The following is a 21,165-nucleotide window of genomic DNA, read 5'->3' on the forward strand; positions in this document are numbered from 1 at the left end:
ATCAGTTTCACTGGTGTAAATTCAGATTTCCACCCTGGTAATTGCACTAGATTGTGACCAAAATTAAGGCACAAATCCCGGGGATTAGTGAATAGGCCACAGAGAAGTGACGTGCACTAAATGAGAGCTCCTGCAAAAAAATAGCATGTGATCTAGTAATTAGTGTAATGCATACTCACAAGAACAGAGTTAAGGTTGCCCTGCACAACTTTAGCATTTCCTGACTCATGTGCTGCCCTATACAGCCTCAGTGTTTTAATGGTCCTAATGGCTTTGCTAAAAAAGCAAAACGATAAAACAAATTCCATCCCAGGTTACAATTTGCTAGACCAGAGTAAAATGCAGCATCTTGCACAAGCCATAAGAGACAAGTTGCCCTCCCTTCAGGTAAAGGCTGAGAGCTCCCAATGCATAGCTGTGGCATCTACATCCTCAGGCAAAAACAAGGAACAATACGCTTGTCATTCCTGATCTTTTTAAGGAGAAAACCAAACTGAATTTTTGTAAGTCAAGTTTTTAATTTTTCTCTCCATTCAAAACCATCTTTAAATAGCTTTTCCTACCAGTGTTTTCAAGTCTGAGATAAAATTCTCCAGAACTGAGTTTTCCATTATATTCTTTACGATTCTCCAGGAAAAATAAAAGGACTTCAAGACAATTTTTCTAACTCCTTTCCAACTGTTTCTGCCTGATAGCTTTGTGGACTCAGTAGCTTCTTCAACAGAAAGTCCTGAAATGGCTTTCATTGTGAAGGTGTCTTATTGCTTGTGGTGAGCTAGGATCTAAAACTGTACCATTACAAGACACCTATGTCACAGTTTAATTAACGACATGAATATGCCCTGCCAAAGTCTAACCCATCATGCTACACATTAGCTCTGATTTTTTTTTAATGTATTGGACAGGAGCCAAGATTGAAATAACTCATCTTGCTCATCAAGTTCAGTTTGTTTCAGTTAAAGAACCTAAGCAAAATTTGTCAGAGGGCTAGTGTTTCTATGACTACAAGAAGTTATAAATATGCACAACTTTGTTCCATTTCTTGATCACAAATATGCAACAATGTTTCATAGAGAGGTATAAAGATAAGATTCCTTCTGTCTAAGCATCTACTTTAAAAAACAACACATTATGTACTGTAGCCTCATCCAGTAGAAACAGTCTCTCTCAAGCCTGTAACATTCTTGGACAATTCAGCTGTGGAAGATATTTCTATAACTCTGTTTCATAAGTGTTGTTTTGTGACTGGAAGATATGACTTCTATTTTCAAACAGGGAAAGTAATAATGCATATTATATTCAGGCCTACAGCAAGTATAATTCAGGCACATTTCCTTGGCCAATAGCTTTGCATTACCTTTGTTTCAAATATTTGATTTTGGCATTTTTTTAAATGTTGCCTCGTCTCTGCTTGGCTTCTTGTTCTGCTGTCTGCAGTGAATTTATGATCCTCTGCTTATGCCATCAAGCTTGTTGTCATAGCAATGTCACACATTCAACAACAAGACTTTAATACAAGGAAAAGACGGGCTTGAGAGAGTTTCAGCTAAAGCCTCATCTGCAATCAAATAGCTGTGATAATTAGCAGAGTTGGTTGACTTATTTGGTGAAACGGTGTTGGATTTCCTGTTCACAAATTGCCTGTAAACATCATGGGTTTATGTTTTTACAGATGTCTGGTTTTCAAAATGGTTCAACAAATATTTTGTGTACAGATTGAGGAAGGAATGGCTGGAAGAAATCATTACTGACCTCCTCCCGCCCCAGTTTTCTGAAGGCACCAACCTGTCTGATGAATGTCTGACTAGATTCCACTTAAATTGTAAAGGGGTAATAAGCAGGCAATCCAAAAAAAGATAAAGGGTGTGATACTACTCCCATGGAATGTGATGTCTAAACTGCCATAGACTTCAGTGAAGGAAGCAGGAGCATGCCTTGTATAATAGATACTTCCAAAGTACAGCTTATAACAATGCTATAGAAGCTCAAAAAATGTCTTTTGTGTGAGAATAAGGAGTAGAAGGAAGGAAGGTGGGCATTTAGGACAATTCATCACCTAGATAACAGAAATTAAACTTATCAGAGAGAGCCTTTGCACCCACCCCCACTTGGAGGACCAAAAAATGTAAAGGAGGAGAATCTCACTTAAAAAGTCTATCCCTTATTGTGAAGGACCTTGAAAACATAAATTGATATAAACCTATGTAAGGCAATTGCTGGGGTTGAAAAGAACAAGCAGCTGTGCTCAACTTCTGAGGAATTGGGGTGGGGGGGATAGAGATTTTCCATTCCTTCCCCTGCTCACACACCTTATTTAAAATGTGTTAGCTCTGTTTCAGAATCATCTCCCTGACATTCCTCAAATTCCTTATACCATCCCTGGACACAATGAAGGCATAATTGACTTGAATGAGCTCTTTGTGGGAAGGGGGAAAGTGGCAAATTTTTTCACATGCCTGTCCAAATTACTAAGGTCACCTTTGTCTCCATCTTTGGGTACGTCTACACTGTCAGAGTTACATCGCCAGCAGTTACATCACTGGTCAGAGAGCGCTGAAGGGAAACCGCTGTTGTGTGATCACACTGTCAGCTAGGGTGACCAGATGTCCCGATTTTATAGGGACAGTCCCGATATTTGAGGCTTTTTCTTATATAGAAGCCTATTAACCCCCCACCCCGTCCCAATTTTTCACACTTTCTGTCTGGTCACCCTACTGTCAGTTGCCTGCGCAATAGCGTGTTCACACTTGCAGTGCTATTCGGAGCGGGTAGGTAACCCACAGAGCATCTCTTCCTCTTCTGCCGCTAAGAGTTGTGGGAAGGCGGAGGGGGTCATGGGGCATCCTGGATCCTGTCCCAATGACCCGTGATGCATTATTTCACATCCCAGCAATCCCTGTGCTTCCATCCGCATTTGGTGCCATCTTTCAGCAGTTTGTGTACTGCGTGCTCTGCCTCTTAGGTCTGCAGGAATGGATCCCACACTGTTGACCAATATGCTGCTCACTCTCACTAACATGTCACGAGTGGCAGTGGAGTTATTCCTTAAACTACAAAGGCAAGAGGAGTGTGACATTGATCTTGCCACATGTAGTAGCTATGACACAAGATTGCTTGTGGCATTCATGGAGGTGCTGACCACAGTGGAACGCCACTTTTGGGCTCGGGAAACAAGTATTGAGTGGTGGGAATAAATCATCATGCAGGTCTCTGATGACGAGCAGTGCCAGCAGAATTTTCAGATGAGGAAAGCCACATTCTTGAGACTGTGATGAGCTCGGCCCAGCCCTGCGGTGCAAGGGCACAAGAATGAGAGCTGCCCTGTTGGAGAACCGAGTGGTGATTGCACTTTGGAAGCTGGCTACTCCAGACTGCTACCAATCGGTGACTAACCAGTTTGGAGTGGGAAAGTCGACCACTGGACTCGTGTTGATGGAAGTGTGCAGGACCATTAATTGCATTCTGCTCTGAAAGACCGTGATTCTGGGCAACGTGTGTGACATTGTGGATGGCTTTGCACAAATGGGCTTCCCTAACTGCGGTGGGGCGATAGATGGCACACACATTCCAATTCTGGCACCAGACCACCTAGCCACTGAGTATATTAATCGGAAGGGGTATTTCTCAATGGTTCTCCACATGCTGGTGGATCACCATGGGCGTTCCACAGACATTAACTCAGGCTGGTCCGGAAAGGTGCATGATGCACACATCTTTCGGAACACTGGCCTGTTCAGGAAGCTGCAAGCAGGGACTTTCTTCCCGGACCAGAAGATCACCGTAGGGGAAGTCAAAAAGCTCATTCTGATCCTGAGAGACCCTGCTTACCTCTTAATGCTGTGGCTTATGAAGCCATACACGGGCAACCTTGACAGCAGCAAGGAGCGGTTCAACAACAGGCTGAGCAAGTGCAGAATGACTGTTGAATGTGCTTTTGGACGTTTAAAGGCCCACTGGTGCTGCCTATATGGGAGGCTGGACCTGGCCAATGACAATATTACTATGCTTATAGCCACGTGCTATACGCTCCATAATATTTGTGAAGGTAAGGGTGAAAGCTTCACTCAGGCCTGGAGGCTAATTTGAACAGCCAAAGGCCAGGGCTATTAGAGGGGCGCAGCATGGGGCCATAAGGATCAGGGATGCCTTGAGGCAGCAATTTGAAGCTGAAAGCCACTAATATTTTTTGCTATGCTCGGGAGTGCAGTGCTTGTAATGCTTGGAGGTGATTGTGATTGGTGCAGACGATGCACTTTGAAGGTTTAAGAAAATTGTCTGTTGCTTTGCAAGGCTCTGTTTGCTTTGAGTTAATGGAATAAAGATTGCTTTCAAACCAAAACATTTATTTTATTAAAAAACAACAACCGGAGGGGAGAGAGAGACAAACAAAAAAACACATCAGCACTGTGGGGGATGGGGGAAGAGAGGGTCCCAGGGTGGTAAGATTTGTGTATATCCAGGTATCATATGCAACCTTGTCCTTTGGAGTACAGTGCAGCAGGTACTGTACTTCAGCAGGGCTAAACTGCAGAGGGATGGATGTTAGTGCAGTGGGTACTGGGAGTCAGCAGGGCTGGACTGTGAGCAGGGAGGAGTGGAATACAGCGGGTACAGACTGGAGCCAGGAGGTTGATAAGAGTGTGTTGGCAGTGTCTGGGGGGCGCATGGGAAAGAGTTTTGCGATGGCGGCTGCAGGGGGGGGCGGGCACTGAGCTGCTCGGTTTGCAGTGCTGTTAGCACCTGGAATATGTCCGATTGGTGCTCCATAACGTTTAAGAGCCGCTCCGTGGCTTTGTTCTGGCACGCCGCGTTCTCCTTTCGGTCCCTCTTCTCGCTATCCCGCCACTCCTTCAATTCTTGTTTTTCGGCCGTGGAGTGCATCATGACATCACGCAGAAAGTCCGCTTTTAGTTTTTCGTGGCTGCTTTCTAATTCTGCGCAGCCGTTTAGCCGTCGATAATAAAGAGGGAGGCTGGGCTCCCAAGGTCATATCTGTGAAGCCAAAATGCAACATTTTACAGAAGCAGTATTGTTTCCAATACACAGACCACTGATTCAGTGATTTAAAAGTCACTATTCACATACCTGTCACTAATTGGATGACCCCAGGCAAGCACACATGAGCCACAAGACTCCCAAAATGGTGAGTAACCACAGGGACTGGGAAAATAAGTGTTCTAGGACCCTACTATACACTGGGCACATGGCTCTTGGAGAGAGTCAGCACTTTAGGAGGGCCTTATAATCATTACTGTCCCCACATTTTCCACAGGCTGTGTTCGTTATGGAAGATATCTCGCTGCTGAGGGTGAGCAGGAAATCAAGGGAGGGTCTTCTCCAGGACTGCGGCTTCTGCCCTGGCCCTTGTATGGCTCGCCTGTGTGCAGCAATGGTTCCCCCCCCCCCCCCGAGGGAAGTGTGGCGCGGGAAAGTTACCCTTAATGGGGCAAGAAACAAAGCAGCTCTGCCAAAGAACCTGCTGCAGTGGATTGCCCAGTATCTCCATGAGAGTTTCGTGGAGATCTCTGAGGCAGATTCCCATGAAGTGAGGGAGTTAATTAAGACCCTATTCCACCGCTCAGACTAGGCATGTGGTGGTACGTGCATCATACAGACACAAGCCTGCTTTCTGCAACTCTCCTGCCCCCAACAACTCGCTTCAGCAATTCCCAAAATCAAAGCCACTTACCAGGGGCCTGCTCTCCTGTTCGCGCTTCGCCAAGCTCCGACAGCTGTGACTGGCTAGCCTCCTCTGGGGTAGAGAAGTGCTCCTGGCTGCATGCATCTCTGACCTCTGAGTCGTCCTCTGCCTCTGGGTCCCCCTCCACATCCTCGTCCAAGATCTCCTCCTCCTGGCTCGTTCCACTCTTGAGTTGCACACGAGCCACCGAAGTATCCACAGTGGCTGTGGGGTCGCCACCGAGTATCGCGTCCAGCTCTTTGTAGAACCGGCAACTCATGGGTGCTGCACCAGAGCGGCAGTTTGCCTCCCATGCCTTCTGGCGGGCATTCTGCAGCTCCTTCACTTTGACCGTGCACTGCAGTGTGTCCCAGTCATGGCCCCTTTGTGTCATGTATTGTGAAATCTTCTCCGTAAGTATCATAATTCCTACAGCTGGAGCCCAGCCGGGACTGGACAGTCTCCTCTCCTCAAATGCTGATAAGGTCCAGCAGCTCGGTATTGCTCCAAGCGGGGGATCGTCTGGTGCGTGGAGCAGGCATGGTCACCTGGAAAGATGCACTGAGACGGCTGCACACATCATTGAGCAAACGGGAAGGGGACTTCAAAAATTCCCAAGAAATTTAAGGGTGGGGCTCACAGTTGGTCACCTGAGGGCAGGGCAGTAGAGTTCAAACTGATGACCAGAGAGGTGAGAACAGGCATTGTGGGATACCTCCTGGAGGCCAATCGCAGCGCTGTAATTGACCAGGGAATCTACACTGGCACCGCAGCGCTGTAGCCCTGGCACAGAAAGCAAAAAAAAAAATTGTTTGCTCAAACTCTCTGGTCATCAGTTTGAACTCTACTGCCCTGCCCTCAGGTGACCAACTGTGAGCCCCACCCTTAAATTTCTTGGGAATTTTTGAAGTCCCCTCATCAGGGTGGTATTTTTACAGTGCTGCAACTGCACAGTTTCTGCGCACTGAGTGGCTTGGCAGTGTGTACACCTCAGGAGTTACACCGCAGAAAGCTGCTTTACTGCACAGAAACTTGCCAATGTAGACAAGGCCTTTGTAAGACAACTCCAGACAAATTGTGACCATGTGAAGATTATATTATACTTTTTAATTAGTCCTTTAGGATTATTATATATCTTTCTTGTGTCATATGTAGCTTGAACAACTGGTAACCTTATTGCATCTTTTAAAATATGGAACAGTCAGAGTTTGTGGGAGACTGATCCTAGTAATGCACTGGATTCAGCCAGTAGCCAGCATTCTGATTTTTATGTTACTTGAACCAGAAATTGTTTGCTCATCCAATTCTAGTAGTTTTAGCTTAAGTGATGTTTTGCTAACTGGTGGAGTGAAGACAACTAATTTTTTCACAGCAGTTAAGGTACAGTTTTTAGGGAGAGCAGTTTAGCTGGAGATTTTTGCACTAGGGTTACCTGTGTTTAACCTGTGCTGGTGTTGCTTTTGCTGCCTTATCCATCCTTGCTCAAGGCAATAGTATGATCTATATGCATACTGTAAATAAATGCAGACTAGGGAAAAACAGACAGGATTTTTAGCCATTCATTACTCTCCCACGAACGATCTAATACACTCTTGTTGTCCAAATGTTTCCTAACCATTTGGGATCTTGGGTGGTTGTGCATAGATGCAGAATCTCCAAAAGGCTAACTTAGCCCACTTTGAAAACCAAGTCCTTAAGTAGAATAAAGCATGGAGTGCTATTTCAAATAAAATCTGTGCCAGCTTCCGAGCTGCTTATGCATTTTTACTACTTCAGATAAAAAAGTTAATTACCCCGCTTCAACATTCCCTCAAGGAAGAGACATGCAGATTTCTAATTCTCCAGCACAGACTTTGCTGCAGCAAATTCAGGAAATGTGAGAGTAAAGAGGACCCTACTTATCTGAAACTCTGTTTGTGTTCATAGTGATTGAGTTCTATTGCTAATAGGGATCAAATTACATACTTAACAGAGCAAATGACATTATTTACTGACAAAGTAGTATCAAGAGATCAAATCACACATTTTCAGAGGAAGTTGCATGCATCAATGCCTGAACTGCGTGAAAAGCATTTCTCCTATATGCTTCACTGATCAAGCTGCATGCACTTTTTCAGCTATTGTACACTATACACCTTGTGGTGAAAGTTTCATTCTTTAGTAAAGGTTTATTTTTTAGCTAAGTGGGTTCAAATTACAGTGTATCAGATCACATACTGTGCCATTTGTGTGCTTTGTTTTACTTTTGTACTGCTTATTTTACTCTCTATATACTAACTTTCCCATGCAGCTCCACATCCTGGCCTATACCTCCTGCCCGGGATAATACATGCCACTAAACATTTTAAAATTTACCTGCTTGGTTCCAGTTTGTTCGGATTTTTACAAGCCCCCAAAGAGCTCCCATCCAGTGTTTGGGGCACTCTTAACAATTTTTAAAAAAATATATTAAATACATAAGTCCATCAATATCCCTAGATCAGATCATAATAAACCAGCAACAACATAAATAGAATAATAGTTCATGGTAGTTAAAATCCTTCTTGAATAGCCATATGGATGGAATACATCTATTTAAAGGTATCAGTAAGTATGCAATTGTCACCATATTCCTTAAGCAGTCTCACGTCATGCCCCCTCATACTTTTTAATCTCTTCTGCATTAAACAGCTTGTTCATTTTCATATCCTCTCCAGAGAGCGCCACACTGATATGTGAGTGGCTCAGTCAGATTTTGTTACAAGCTAAACTCAGTTCTTGCAGCACTCTTTATCCCTTCCAGTTGCTGCTAAACGTGCTTTCAGCAGCTCATGTGAGATTGGATTCTGGGCCTTAATATTCAAAAGCTGTGAAGGCCCTCAGAATGTTAACAAACAAATTCTGCCTGTTGGACTCTTTCCTAAAGATAGCATGGGCAAGCACCATTCTGTTTCTCTGAGCTTCTAGTACTCTACATCCCAATCATGTCTTTGCGGTCTCCTTATTTCCTATCAGCCCTGATATCTAGATTCTGAACAGGTGCTTCTAGGGCTTTCTGATACACTGCACCTCATCAGAAGCTCTATTCTCTGGTTACTCAGAGAAACACTGTTGGGTTGTATTCTTGCTTCAGCAATGTTTGAACACAGCCTGGTCTAGAGAGTCTTACTGCTCTTTTACTGCTAAATCTTATAGATACTGAAATGGAGTCCTAAGTACACTAGAACTCCATGCAGAGTGCAAGGCTGCCATCAATCATATAGTGAACCAGACGTTGTATGCCAGCTATCTTTCTCTCTCTCTCTACTATTACTCTGACTGTGATAATGTGCTCCTCAGGCACGTGACCAGGTTCCTGAAAGAGCAGTCCCATGAGCCAGAGGGAGCATGCAGAGCGGTTCTTGACATAGCAGAACAAATGAGAGGGGTGCATTGTCCTGCAAGACATCAAGAAGTCAGAGCAGTATGAGTGGGGGAGCAGGCTGGAGGCCCTGCCATTGGAGAAGACTATAAACCAAGCCCTACTGGACCTGCATGATCTGACTACAGAGAAATATTACCTCCAGCTGTGTGATTTCCTGGAGGCTAAATGCCTGGATGAGCAAGTGAAGGCCAGCAAGTAGTAGGGAGACAACTTCAGGAAGCTGAAGCACCTGGGAGTGTCCCAGGATGGCATGGGGGAGTACCTGTTTGACAAGCACATCTGAACTACACCCTGAAGGCTCTCTCTCAATGACCATCTAAAAGCTGGGAATATATATAGATAAACAAAAATTTAACTCAGGGAAGCTTTCTTCTTGGTTTTTAAAAGTCAAGTTGGGGGATTGGATGGGTCATGGGATTAGTCTTTCACATCTAGGTCACTGATTCAAGAGTCCCAATGTGGTAAACACTGAAAGCTGTTTGTTTACTAGCCTATTTAAATGAGTTGATTACTTCAGTCCAGCCCTTAGAGGAAAAGTCTCCACGTAACCAAAATCACTTTCAGAACTGACACCCTTCTCCGCAGAATGAGGAGAAAAGTCAAGGACTGGGTGAGGAAAGTGATGGTCCCTAAGGGTTAGGCTTGGGGCATAATGGCAGAGCAGGGCAGAGTAGAGAAACTTTTACTGCTGCTGCCTATTCTGTCCCTGTTCTCTAAATTAAGGCGGGCTTAGTCAGAGTTATCAACTGGGCTTCTTTCACAAACTCTAAATTCTCTTTAAAAAACAGACAATTCAAATTACATTTTAAAGTAGGGTGTTTTATCTATTCTGAGAAATTTGAAAGGTAGGAATAATGTTCTCCTAACCACTTGGGAAACATGCAGTGTTCCCTTTGTTTCTAATGGTGCAGAAGCTAACCTAATTCTGTGTATATTTACCTCCTTGTAAGTGTCCCTGTATATTGATGACAGCAGGAACATGCTCAGCTCTAGGAGTAATGGGTTACTTGTCTTCTTCATTGTTTTCAGTATCTCATCCATACCTTTAACCCTTGTCACCATAATTCCATTTCCTTAAAGCTCCTTATTTCCCGTAAATTATCCCCATTCGTCTTCCTAAAAAATAAACATATACACTTGATTTTTTTCTACACTCGCCAGCTACCATTCTTTCTCTAACTTATTACTGAGCAGAGTACAAAGTTTTGATAACATCCTTAGAGATGATAAATTAAAAAAATATTTCATAGAAATATTTGAAATTTTTGAAGCTGCTTACATTTTGCAGGATTTGACAGTGTCTCCTTTTCTAGTTTTTCCAAATTTCTCCATATTTTTTACAAAAATGTGTGTTGCATTTTTTTCCAAATTTTTTAAATAATTTAACATTTTTCCAACAACTGTATTTTCTTACTGAAAATTGGGTTTTTGATAAATGAAAAACTTCAAAAATTATTTTGGTAAAAATGTCAGTACAATAAAAGTCGGTATTCCTGGAAAATGTTGATAATACTGGCAATTTTAAAATTAAAAATATATATTTTTAAAAATCCACGTGGGAGGAAAGGAACTTTTTAAGCACAAAATTTCAATCCCACTCTAGTGAGAATACAAATGCCTCATGGAAACATGCATACACAAATATCATCCTTCCTCCACAAGAGAGAGTAACACTCAGCACAATTTATCTGTCTCCATCCCCATGAAAGGAGAGACTGTAAAATATTGTTGCCAAATTAATTCCCACTGAGGGAGTCTGCTTTGACCCCTAAGGAAGCAATAAGAATTAGGGCAGGTCTGGATAATGCCTTGCAGTTTACATTATTTCAGTTAAAGATTTTTCATTACCTTTTCCCTGCTGCTAGCTAATGTTTTTGGAAACACACTTGGAAAACAGCTGCCAGAAATAGGGGAAGAGAGCTGGTTACAAGGCATTATTCAAGGAGAGATACAAACCCGACTCTCGGTTCTCTTCATTTAAACGCAACTGGGTCAGAAGCACCAACTTCTGTTCATCTGTTGCCCAAGGATAGTTTGCTCCTCATCTGATCATTTGGTTGCATCTCTGTGGCATCCCTGGCAAGGAGAAGCATGAGAAATATCCCAGTGACACTCTTAACCAGAGAGTGATGTGAAATTAGTCTCATATGTCTCTACCGCACATGTGCACAACTGAGTCTTCCTCTTTCAGGTAGGTTCTGCCCCGTTCTGTCCTGGCATGAAAACTGTCAGGTAGTTTAGACCCCTGACCTAGCTTGTTTAAACAAACAAACAAACAAGAACGTAATACTAACAAGTATTTGAGTATTTGGTTTTAGATCTCATCAATAAAAAACAAGGAGTTGCCTACAAGAAGTGGGCTGAATCTCTCTTCCTCTCACACACACTCACTCTACATAAGAACAATCTGTGGTAGTAGTAAAAATGTATACTATGGCAGCATCCAATGGTGCCATTTGTGATTGAGGACCCCTTGTGCTTGAAGCTGTACAAACGCAGCTGGGAGACAACCCCTGGATAGTTTACTAAGAGAACCATAAAGATGTGCATATCTAAATTTAGGAACTGCCCCATGTCATTATCCCCCTCATCTTTGTTACCCTCACTATGTGCCATTCTAAAATTAGATTTTAAGCTCCTTGAGTCAGGGAATTTGTTTTTGACTTGTTCTATAAAGTGTCTAGAACACTTTTGGGTGCTGTGAAAATAATTACAATCCCAGGATTTTGTTTGGATGTAATATTTTCCAGATTGTTTTTGCAACCTAAAGATTTCAGCTGGGGGAACCTGAACCTGGCCTGAAAAGCACTCAGAACTATGTACCTAAACTCTCAGAAGTCATTTAGAGTTTTGAGTATGTAAGGAATACAAGATCAGAAATGTAGATAGTACAGTAGTAAGCACTTGTGGGTCTCTATTTCACTCTTTGGACCAGTGTAGAATAGTGATTTCCACACAGACCCCCCAATTTGCCAGTACAGCTTAGTTCTCAAAACATTTTGTGGGCCACCAAAGAGGATGCAGTGGATCCCAGGTGTTTCCTAGGCCACTGTTCAAGAACTGCTGTTACACGCTGCCATATGTTTTAAAGCAAATCTCATCACTGATTTTAGCAGGGAATTTATTTGACTTAAACACTCATGCCAGTTTATGGCCCCTGAGTCTGATACTGGAGCCTTTACTGGTACTAGTAGTCGGGGCTACTGGAGGGGGGGGGGGACTAAAACGTTTGATTGCCCGCTCTGCTGCTCATTTACTATACAATCCTGAGAGAGATGATTTTTCTCACTGTGCCTCAGTTTTCCATCTTGAAAATGGGGATAATAATCCATAGCTACTTTTGGAATGTGATTTGAGGTCTGAGGATGGCAAGTGCCATGTAAGTGTTAAGTGCTGTTTATTATTATTATTGAGTTTGTATGTAGTCTGAGTGAGGGGCCAGGAAGATAGTGGCCCTTAAGTTGTCAGCTCCTCAGGCCACAGACCTCTCCTCCACCAGGATGAGATTACAAATTCTGCCCATGTGAACTGCCACAATGAGACACGGCTCACAGTAGGCTGGGCAGATAATCAAAACATGAGGGGGAGTTCCAGCGCTGATGGGCTTCCTGCTGGGGGGCCCGAACGTGCCTGGGGGCTCGGCGGGCTCCTCCGCGACTGGAGCAAAGAAATAAGTGTCGGTAACCTGTATCTCCACCTGCGACGCCAAAATGAGTCGTGCCCCGCGGTGCATGCTGCTGATCTGTGACCCTCCCTCTCCTTTCTCAGCCAGGAGGGAAGCTGACTGGAAGGCTAGCTAATGAGGAGCCCGTGGAAGTGATGCGGCGCTGAGAAGAGATTGGAGAATAAGGCCCAGGACGGGGAAGGGGGAGCAGCAACCCAACCCGGTACGGGGGAGGGGTTTACTCCTGGGGTGGATTTGTACCATATTACACGTTCCCGCCGTGGTGAGCCGGACAGAGGCAGCAGGGGGCGCTGGCCGGGGGCTGGGTTGGCTCCTGGGCTGGCGTTGCGGCGATGAGCAGGAAGCCGCAGCCCGGCCCTTATCAGCGGGCGGCAGGCGGGGCCGGGCCCCAGGCCCTGCGCTCCGGCTCCATGGGCGGCGGGGGACAGCGGCTGTAGGCGCCGCCTTCTCCTGCGCCGCGGCAGGGCCGGGAAACAGCAGCAGTAGCGCCAGCGCGGCCTCCCCTGCCCCATGGCGGGCTACGCTCCCCGCCTGCCCCTGCTGCTGCGGAGGCTGCCGCCGCCCTGGGCTCGGGCCGCCCGGCTCCCCCTGAGCGGCGCCCGGCTCCTGCTGCTCTCGGCCGGCAGGTGCGGGGCCCCAGCCGAGCCCGGCCCCTTGCGCCTCCTCCGCGGCGGCGCCCCCCGCTCCGCGTCCTCCCAGGCGGCTGGGGCGGCGGCCGGGGAGCCGGAGAGGAGGAACAGCCCCCGGGGGAGTGGGGGAGACTCGGAGGTGAAGAGGCTGCTGGCCCTGGCACGGCCCGAGCGCTGGAGACTGACAGGTACTTGCCCCTGCCCCCTCCCAGCACCGCCTGCCCCCCAGCCCAGTGAGTGTTACCTGCCCCACCCAGCCTCCGCGCCTAGCCACATACTGTCAGCCACCCCAAGCTCACTGTGACACCAGCACCCCTTGGCAAAGGGCCCCCTGATTTTCACAAAGAGCTGTCACCGCAGAGCCAACAAACTCACTGCACCCCATACGTGTCTTACAGGGTACTTATGCACAAAGGGGAACGTGGCAGGGAGGTAACTTGTCAAGAGTGAGACTCTTTGTGAGCTGTGTTCCCGGGTAATATTGAAGGAATAATGTATTTACCTTAAAAGTATGCTTTATAGACTTGGAGTAGAAATTAGTCACCAGGGGATATGTCTTGGTAATGGCCCTTTTGGGCAAGGGGGATTTGTCACCCTCACTAACCTGATGCAATGCAAGGCTCAATTGTTTAGCTTTGCACAATGGTAAGACTTTGAATGGGACACCATCAGAGGCAACGGCAAACAACTGAAATGCCTTAAAGGTAAAAAAGGAACAGTACAACAGGACTGGGTTTGCCCTGTCTGCAAATAGAAACAAAAGGCTGCTTTCAGTATAACAGAGGAGAGAGTTGCACTCTGTATCCTTTCACTGAGGAAACCCCTTGTGAAACAAGGCTGCTTTCATAAATGTTTGAAACCTGGTGTTTGGGACACCAGCCAACTTTGCAAACAGACTGAACTTTGGGGGGGAAAGGAGGAACCTACTTTATGAGCTAAGAAAGATAACTCTTGATAAGTGTAGGCCCAGGTTCGTGTTTTATGATTTTGTTTTATATTGTAATCTTTTGTTTCCATCATTCTTGTTTCTAGTTAAATCCTCATTCTTAAATAAACTATCTTTTGTTTTATTATAAGTGCTTGCAAGTGTTGTGTGGTTTAAAGGGGCAGTGGTTTAAGGTAAAACTGGTATGTTGGGGTGCACTTTTGGGAGCAGAGGATCTGCGATTTCTGTGAGTAGGCAATGTCGGGCACGATATCACAGGGGAACAATTCAAAGGGACTCGGGGATTGGAGTGCACCTATTAACCTGCAAGGCGAAGTTAGGGCTGACAAAGTCCAAAAGAGAGTGCTTGAGTGATTGAAAGGCTTGTGGTGTAATGAGCTGGCACCCAGACAAGGAAGACTACCTCTCACTGGAGGTAGGGAATAACAAGATGACTCAGGGTATGTCTACACTACAAAATTAGGTTGATTTTATAGAAGTCGATCTTTAGAAAGCAATTTTATACAGTCGATGGTGTATGTCCCCCCTAAGCGCATTAAGTTGGCGGAGTGCGTCCTCAATACCATGGCTAACATCGACTCACAGAGTGGTGCACTGTGGGTAGCTATCTTACAGTTCCCACAGTCTTTGCTGCCCATTGGAAATCTGGGTTAAGCGCCCAGTGCCTGATGGGGCAAAAACGTTGTCGCGGGTGGTTTTGGGTACATGTCGTCAGTCTCTTCTCTCCCCCTCCCTCCATGAAAGCAACAGCAGACAATCGTTTTGCACCTTTTTTCCTGGGTTACCCGTGCAGATGCCATAGCACGGCAAGCATGGAGATCGCTCAGCTCACCACTGCTGTTGTGAGCATTGTAAACACCTTGCACGTTATCCTGCAGTATGTGCAGAACCTGGCTAGGAGACGCCAGCACGAGGATGATTGTGAGGAGGACATGGACACAGACGTTCCTGAAAGTACGGGATGTGGCAATTGGGACATCATGGCGGCAGTGGGGCTGGTCGATACAGTGGAACGCTGATTCTGGGCCCGGCAAACAAGCACAGTCTGGTGGGATCGCATAGTGTTGCAGGTATGGGATGATTCCCAGTGGCTGCGAAACTTTTGCATGCATAAAGCCACTTTCCTTGAACTTTGTGAGTTGCTTCCCCCCGCCCTGAAGCTCAGGAATACCAAGATGAGAGCTGCCCTGACAATTGAGAAGCGAGTGACGATAGCCCTGTGGAAGCGTTCAACGCCCGACTGCTACTGGTCAGTCGGGAATCAATTTGGAGTGGGCAAATCTACTGTGGAGGCTGCTGTGATCCAAGTAGCTAATGCAATCACTGACGTTCTGCTATCAAGGGTAGTGACTCTGGGAAATGTGCAGGTCATAGTGGATGGCTTTGTTGCAATGGGGTTCCCTAACTGTGGTGGGGTGATAGACGGAACGCATATACCTATTCTGGCACCGCACCACCTTGCCAATCAGCACATAAACGGCAAGGGGGACTTCTCAATGGTGCTGTAAGCACTGGTGGAATCACAAGGGACGTTTCACCGACATCAACGTGGGATGGCCGGGAAAGGTGCATGACGCTTGCATCTTTAGGAACTCCGGGCTGTTCGAGCAGCTGCAAGAAGGGACTTACTTCCCAGATCAGAAAATTACTGTTGGGGATTTTGAAATGCCAATAGTTATCCTTGGGGACCCAGCCTACCCCATGCTTCCATGGCTCATGAAGCCGTACACAGGCAGCCTGGACAGTAGTAAGGAACAGTTCAACTGTAGGCTGAGCAAGTACAGAATGGTGATAGAATGTGCCTTTGGACGTTTAAAAACTCGCTGGCACTGTTTGCTGACTAGGTTAGACCTCAGCGTAACCAGTATTCCCATTGTTATTGCTGTGTGCTCCATAGTATCTCTGAGAGTAAGGGGGAGACAAATCGCCTGACGACTGATTTTGAGCAGCCAGACATCAGGGTGATTAGAAGAGCACAGGTAGGCACACTGCGCATCAGAGAGGCTTTGAAAACCAGTTTCATGACTGGTACGGTGTGACAGTTTTGTGTTTCTCCTTGATGCAGACCCGCCCCCTTTGATTTTAATTCCCTGTAAACCAAACACCCTCCCCCCTTCAATCACAGCTGGCAAAGGAAATATTGATTTGAAACCATGCATTCTTTCTTTCTTAATTAAAAAAAAAAAAGTAAGATAACTGAGAAGCTAGCCCGGGTGGGGGAGGGGAGGGGAGGGGAGGACAAGGCCACATTGCTTATGGTAGCCACACTACAAATCAAAACTGTTTGAATTACAGCCTTCTGTTGCTTGGGCCATCCTCTGAAGTGGAGTGGCTGGGTACCCAGAGCCTCACCCTTCTCCTCCTCCCCCCCCCCCCCCCCCCCCAGCGTTCTTGGGTGTCTGGGTGAGGAGGATATGGAACTTGGGGAGGAGGGCAGGTGGTTGTACAGTGGATGCAGTAGTGGTCTGTGCTCTTGTTGGCTTTCCTGCAGTTCCACCAGACATCTCATCATGTCCGTTTGCTCCCCCATTAGCCTGAGCATTGCATCCTGTCTCTTCTCATTGCGCTCACTTAATGCTTTCCTAGCCTCTGCCACTGAATCCCTCCATGCATTCAGCTGTGCCCTATCAGTGCGGGAGGACTGCATGAGCTCGAAAAACATGTCATCGCGAGTACGTTAGTGTGGTTTTTTGCCTTCTAATTTGCAATAACCTCAGGGACTGAGATGATAGGGGGAGCATAGAAACATTTGCACCCACGGGGGGATAAAAAGGGAGAGTAAAATTTAAGATGATACATTTCTGAGAACAAAAGGGAGACTCTTTCTAGGCAATCAAGCAATTCACAGCAGACAGTACATGTGCTTTAGGTACAAGGTCGCATTTTGCCTTTTTATATTGAGCGTCTGCCGGTATGGTGACACATCACACACGGCTAGGCAACAGAATTTGGTTTCCAGGCAGCCATGGTAAGCCAAAGGGTACGCAGGGTTGGCTTCTTCCGCCTTCATAACGTGGGAATGGTTTCAAACTGCAGCGCCCTCCTTTCCCATAGCAAGCAATGCCGGTTGGGTTTGCCATTTAAAAGGGGGGGCTGTGGTTTTGGGGTGGATGTGCAGCATTCTCTGGGATGATCCCTTCACCCCTCCCCCACTGTGTGGCTATTCTCGGGGATGATCCCTTTTAGCTAAGTGCAAACAGCCCAGTATAAACGGGGTCCTTTTACTGTTCCCTTACAAAAATTCCCCTATTTCAACCAGGTGACCATGAATGATATCACTCTCCTGAGGCTAACACAGAAAGATATAGACCGAATGTTGCTTGAATGCGACCAAAACCCAGGACCATTCGCTGCCATGCTTTGTGCTGCAGTGATTCCAGACTACTTGCTACTGGCTTGGCGTGCTAAAGTGTCCCACCGTGGAGGAGGAAATAAGGCAGCCCTCCCCAGAAACCTTCTGCAAAGGCTTTCCGAGTACCTCCAGGAGAGCTTCATGGAGATGTCCCTGGAGGATTCATGCTCCATCACCAGACACATTAACAGACTTTTCCAGTAGCTGTACTGGCCGCGAATGCATCCCAAGTCTTCAGGGCAAATCAAACATTAAACACCATTGCTTTTAAACCCTGTAGTTTAGTTACAAATGTGCACTCACCAGAGGTGCCTTCTCCGGCTTCAGGGTCCAGGATCCCGCCTTGGGAGGGTATTGGCTTCACGGTGATGAAAAGGTCCTGGCTGCTGGGGAGAACAGATTCACCGCCTGCCTGCTGCACATTCTCCTCCTCCTCCCTGTTGCTTGAGACTCCCACCTTGCAGGTGTCTACGGACAGTGGTGGGGTAGTGGTAGGGTCCCCCCCAGAATGCCGTGCAGCTGATCATAGAAGTGGCATATATGGGGCTCTGACCCGGAGCGACTGTTTGCCTCCTTTGTCTTTTGGTAGGCTTCTCTGAGCTCCTTAACTTTCACACGGGACTGCTGTATGTCCCTGTTGTAGCCTCTGTCCACCATGCCTTGTGCGATTTTGGCATATCTATTAGCATTTCTTCTTTTTGATCGGAGTTCTGCTTGCACAGATTCTTCTCCCCATACAGCAGTCAGATCCAGTGTCTCCCGTTCGGTCCATGCTGGAGCTTGTTTGCGATTCTGGGGGAACTGCATGGTCACCTGTGCTGCTGAGCTCGCCACGCTGACCAAACAGGAAATGAAATTCAATATTTCCCAGGGTTTTTCCTGTGTACCTGGCTAGTGCATCGGAGTTGAAAGTGCTGTCCAGAGCAGTCACGTTGGAGCACTCTGGGATAGCTCCCAGAGGCCAATACCATCTAATTGGGTCTGCACTACCCCAAATTTGACCCAGCAAGGTCGATTTTAGCGCTACTCCCCTTGCCGAGGAGGAGTACAGAAGTCGATTTTAAGAGCCCTTTAGGTCGATGGAACGGGGTTGGTTGTGTAGGCGCATTGCTTATAAAATCGTCCTAACCTTGTAGTGTAGACCAGGGCTCAGAGTCTTGGGTACCCCAAAACCCATCACACTCCGCCTCATGCCCCGGACTATGTAATGCCCCAATTGCTAAATTGGGTCTATCATAGTGAGTCCTCAAGTAAAGACAGCTATTAATCTACAAACCACAAGCATGATATAAAAAAATTTATTAAGATGTTTCGAAAAAGTGAACAGTACAGAGTTTAAGCATAGAAGTTTCTGGTTACCAGGGAATAACGTACAGATTATTAAGAGGTGTGAAGTTCGGTTTAAGATCGGATGGCGTAAGGAATACATAATCTGCAATATCCCTGATTGGGGGTTAAAGGTTGACGGGTCAAAGTACAGACATTGAGATATGAGGGTATGTTGTTCAGGTGTAGAGTATAACGAGTGGATACGATGATGAGGATGGATTGATCCTCATTTGGTGAGATTTAACGTTCAGTGAGTTTACGGTTCCAGTTCATATTGTCCAACGGACAAAGTCTCTGTCCTTTTCTCGTAGTTGAATCACGATGTCGCTCCGGCTCACACCTCCTGATGCGGTCGGTGGCCAGTGATGTGTTCGATGTAGATGTCCCTGGAACAATTTATAATAATTTAATGCGTAATTATAGTAAATTATAGTATTTTATTTATTAATGTGCATAAGAAAACTAATCCACCAATGCTTGCATTTGAACTAATTTTGCACTGTAAAAAATGTTGAAAAGTAGTTTATGTATATGCTCCTTTTTTGGTATGAGAGCACACTAAAAGAGCATGTCTTGTTTAGCAAAACAGAGGCTGAGAGGATATAACTTTTATCTGTAAGTACGTTGGGGCTGAATGCCAGGAAAGGAGAGGAACTGTTTAAGGTAAAGGACAATGTTGGCAAAGGAACAAAAATAAATTGGGTATAAACAGGCAATGAATAAACTTATCCTGGGAATTAGAAGGTTTCTGACTAGTAGAAGAAGAGTGAGGTTCTGGAACTGCCTTCTAATAGAAGTACGGGGCGAACAACCTAATTACTGTTGAGATGAGGCATGACAAATTTATGAGCAGGATTATATGACCGTGTAGCCTGTGATAGCAGGGGGATTGGATTTGATAATCCATTTCTATAGCCTATGTTCTTTTTTGAGATACCAAAATGATTAATCTAAATTAAAATTAAAAACTGACATTTCAGTTAATTAAAATACTCATTTAAAAGCACTAGAACGGCAAATGCAAAACTAGAACATTGCTTTTTAAAATTTTGCTGTTTGGAGGCCTTGAGGGAAGTTGATTTGCTTAACATTTAGGTTTGATTTTCTTTCTTTCTTTCTTTTAAACCTCTTCCCAACTGACACCTTTAATGCCAGATTTTGGCCTGAAGCAATTTTTTTACTGCCCAGTTATAAGCAGTTGGCATCCTTTCGTCTGTGAGAGACAGTGGGAATTGCAGCCTGTGATGTAGATGGTTTGCAATGTCTCCTATGACTAAATAGTCCAGTCCAAGATTTGCATGATCTTTGGCATTTATTGCAAATGTATGTGTCTTGGTTGGGAGCTGCTTGCTTCCTACAGGCTCTTTTCTTTTCAAGCTGTAGGAGCCAGCATCTCTCATGGGCTCTGATGCCCTGATGGAGACGATGGCGCCACTTGTTACGATCACTTGCCAAGGTTTCCCATCGATTAAGATCAATTCCAAATTACTTCATATCTCGCTTGCACGTGTCTTTATAGCAAAGCTTGGGACATCCTGTTGATCTTGTTCCCTCTGATAGCTCCCTATATAGTATGTCTTTAGGTATGCATGGGCATCCATCTTCCAACCTACTCAGATGGCCCAGCCAGCGCAGTCGTCTTTGCTTGAGCAGAGCTGAAACACTTGGTAAATTTGCCCTTTGAAGAACCTCTGTTTTGGTGACTTTATCTTGCCATTTGGTGTTGAATATGTGGCGTAAACAGCGTAGGTGGAAACTGTTTAACCTTTTCTCCCAATGAGTGTAAGTTGTCCATGTCCATACATGAGAGTGCTGAGAACGCAAGCTTGATACACTAGCATTTTGGTCTTAATGGTAAGTTTTGAGTTGTTCCATGGTCTTTTAGTTAGTCTGCTAAAGGTGATGGTAGCCTTTCCAATACGAACATTTAGTTCAGGGATCGTCAACCTTTGGCATGCGGCCCATCAGGGAAAGCCCCTGGTGGGCCGGGCTGATTTGTTTACCTGTCGCGTCCACAGGTTCGGCCGATCGCAGCTCCTATTGGCCGCGGTTCGCCGTCCCAGGCCAATGGGGGCTGCGGGAAGGGCAGCCAGCACATCTCTCAGCCCACGCCGCTTCCTTGCAAACAGAAGTTCCCTGAT

At 45.8% G+C, this 21,165-nt stretch overlaps 1 protein-coding gene and 1 pseudogene across 4 annotated transcripts in view; both read left to right on the forward strand.

The window, feature by feature from the left end:
* The first annotated feature begins 8,235 nt into the window (after positions 1-8,235).
* LOC103306207 (ferritin heavy chain A-like) lies at positions 8,236-10,269 on the forward strand (annotated as a pseudogene).
* A 2,237-nt stretch (positions 10,270-12,506) lies between these two features.
* ABCB10 (ATP binding cassette subfamily B member 10) overlaps positions 12,507-21,165 on the forward strand; it is a 39,616-nt gene continuing 30,957 nt past the window's right edge. For 2 of the 4 annotated variants that reach the window (XM_065590502.1, XM_065590503.1), the window contains exon 1: positions 13,137-13,585. In XM_065590502.1, coding sequence (XP_065446574.1) covers positions 13,279-13,585 — 307 coding nt within the window. In that variant the 5' untranslated portion in view covers positions 13,137-13,278. Of the gene's footprint in view, positions 12,971-13,136; positions 13,586-15,221; positions 15,414-21,165 lie in introns of those variants that run through there. The other 2 variants (XM_065590504.1, XM_008169739.4) reach the window with 2 other exon arrangements.

Source organism: Chrysemys picta, chromosome 3 (genome assembly GCF_011386835.1).
Source record: "Chrysemys picta bellii isolate R12L10 chromosome 3, ASM1138683v2, whole genome shotgun sequence".
Classification (NCBI taxonomy): Eukaryota; Metazoa; Chordata; order Testudines; family Emydidae; genus Chrysemys; species Chrysemys picta.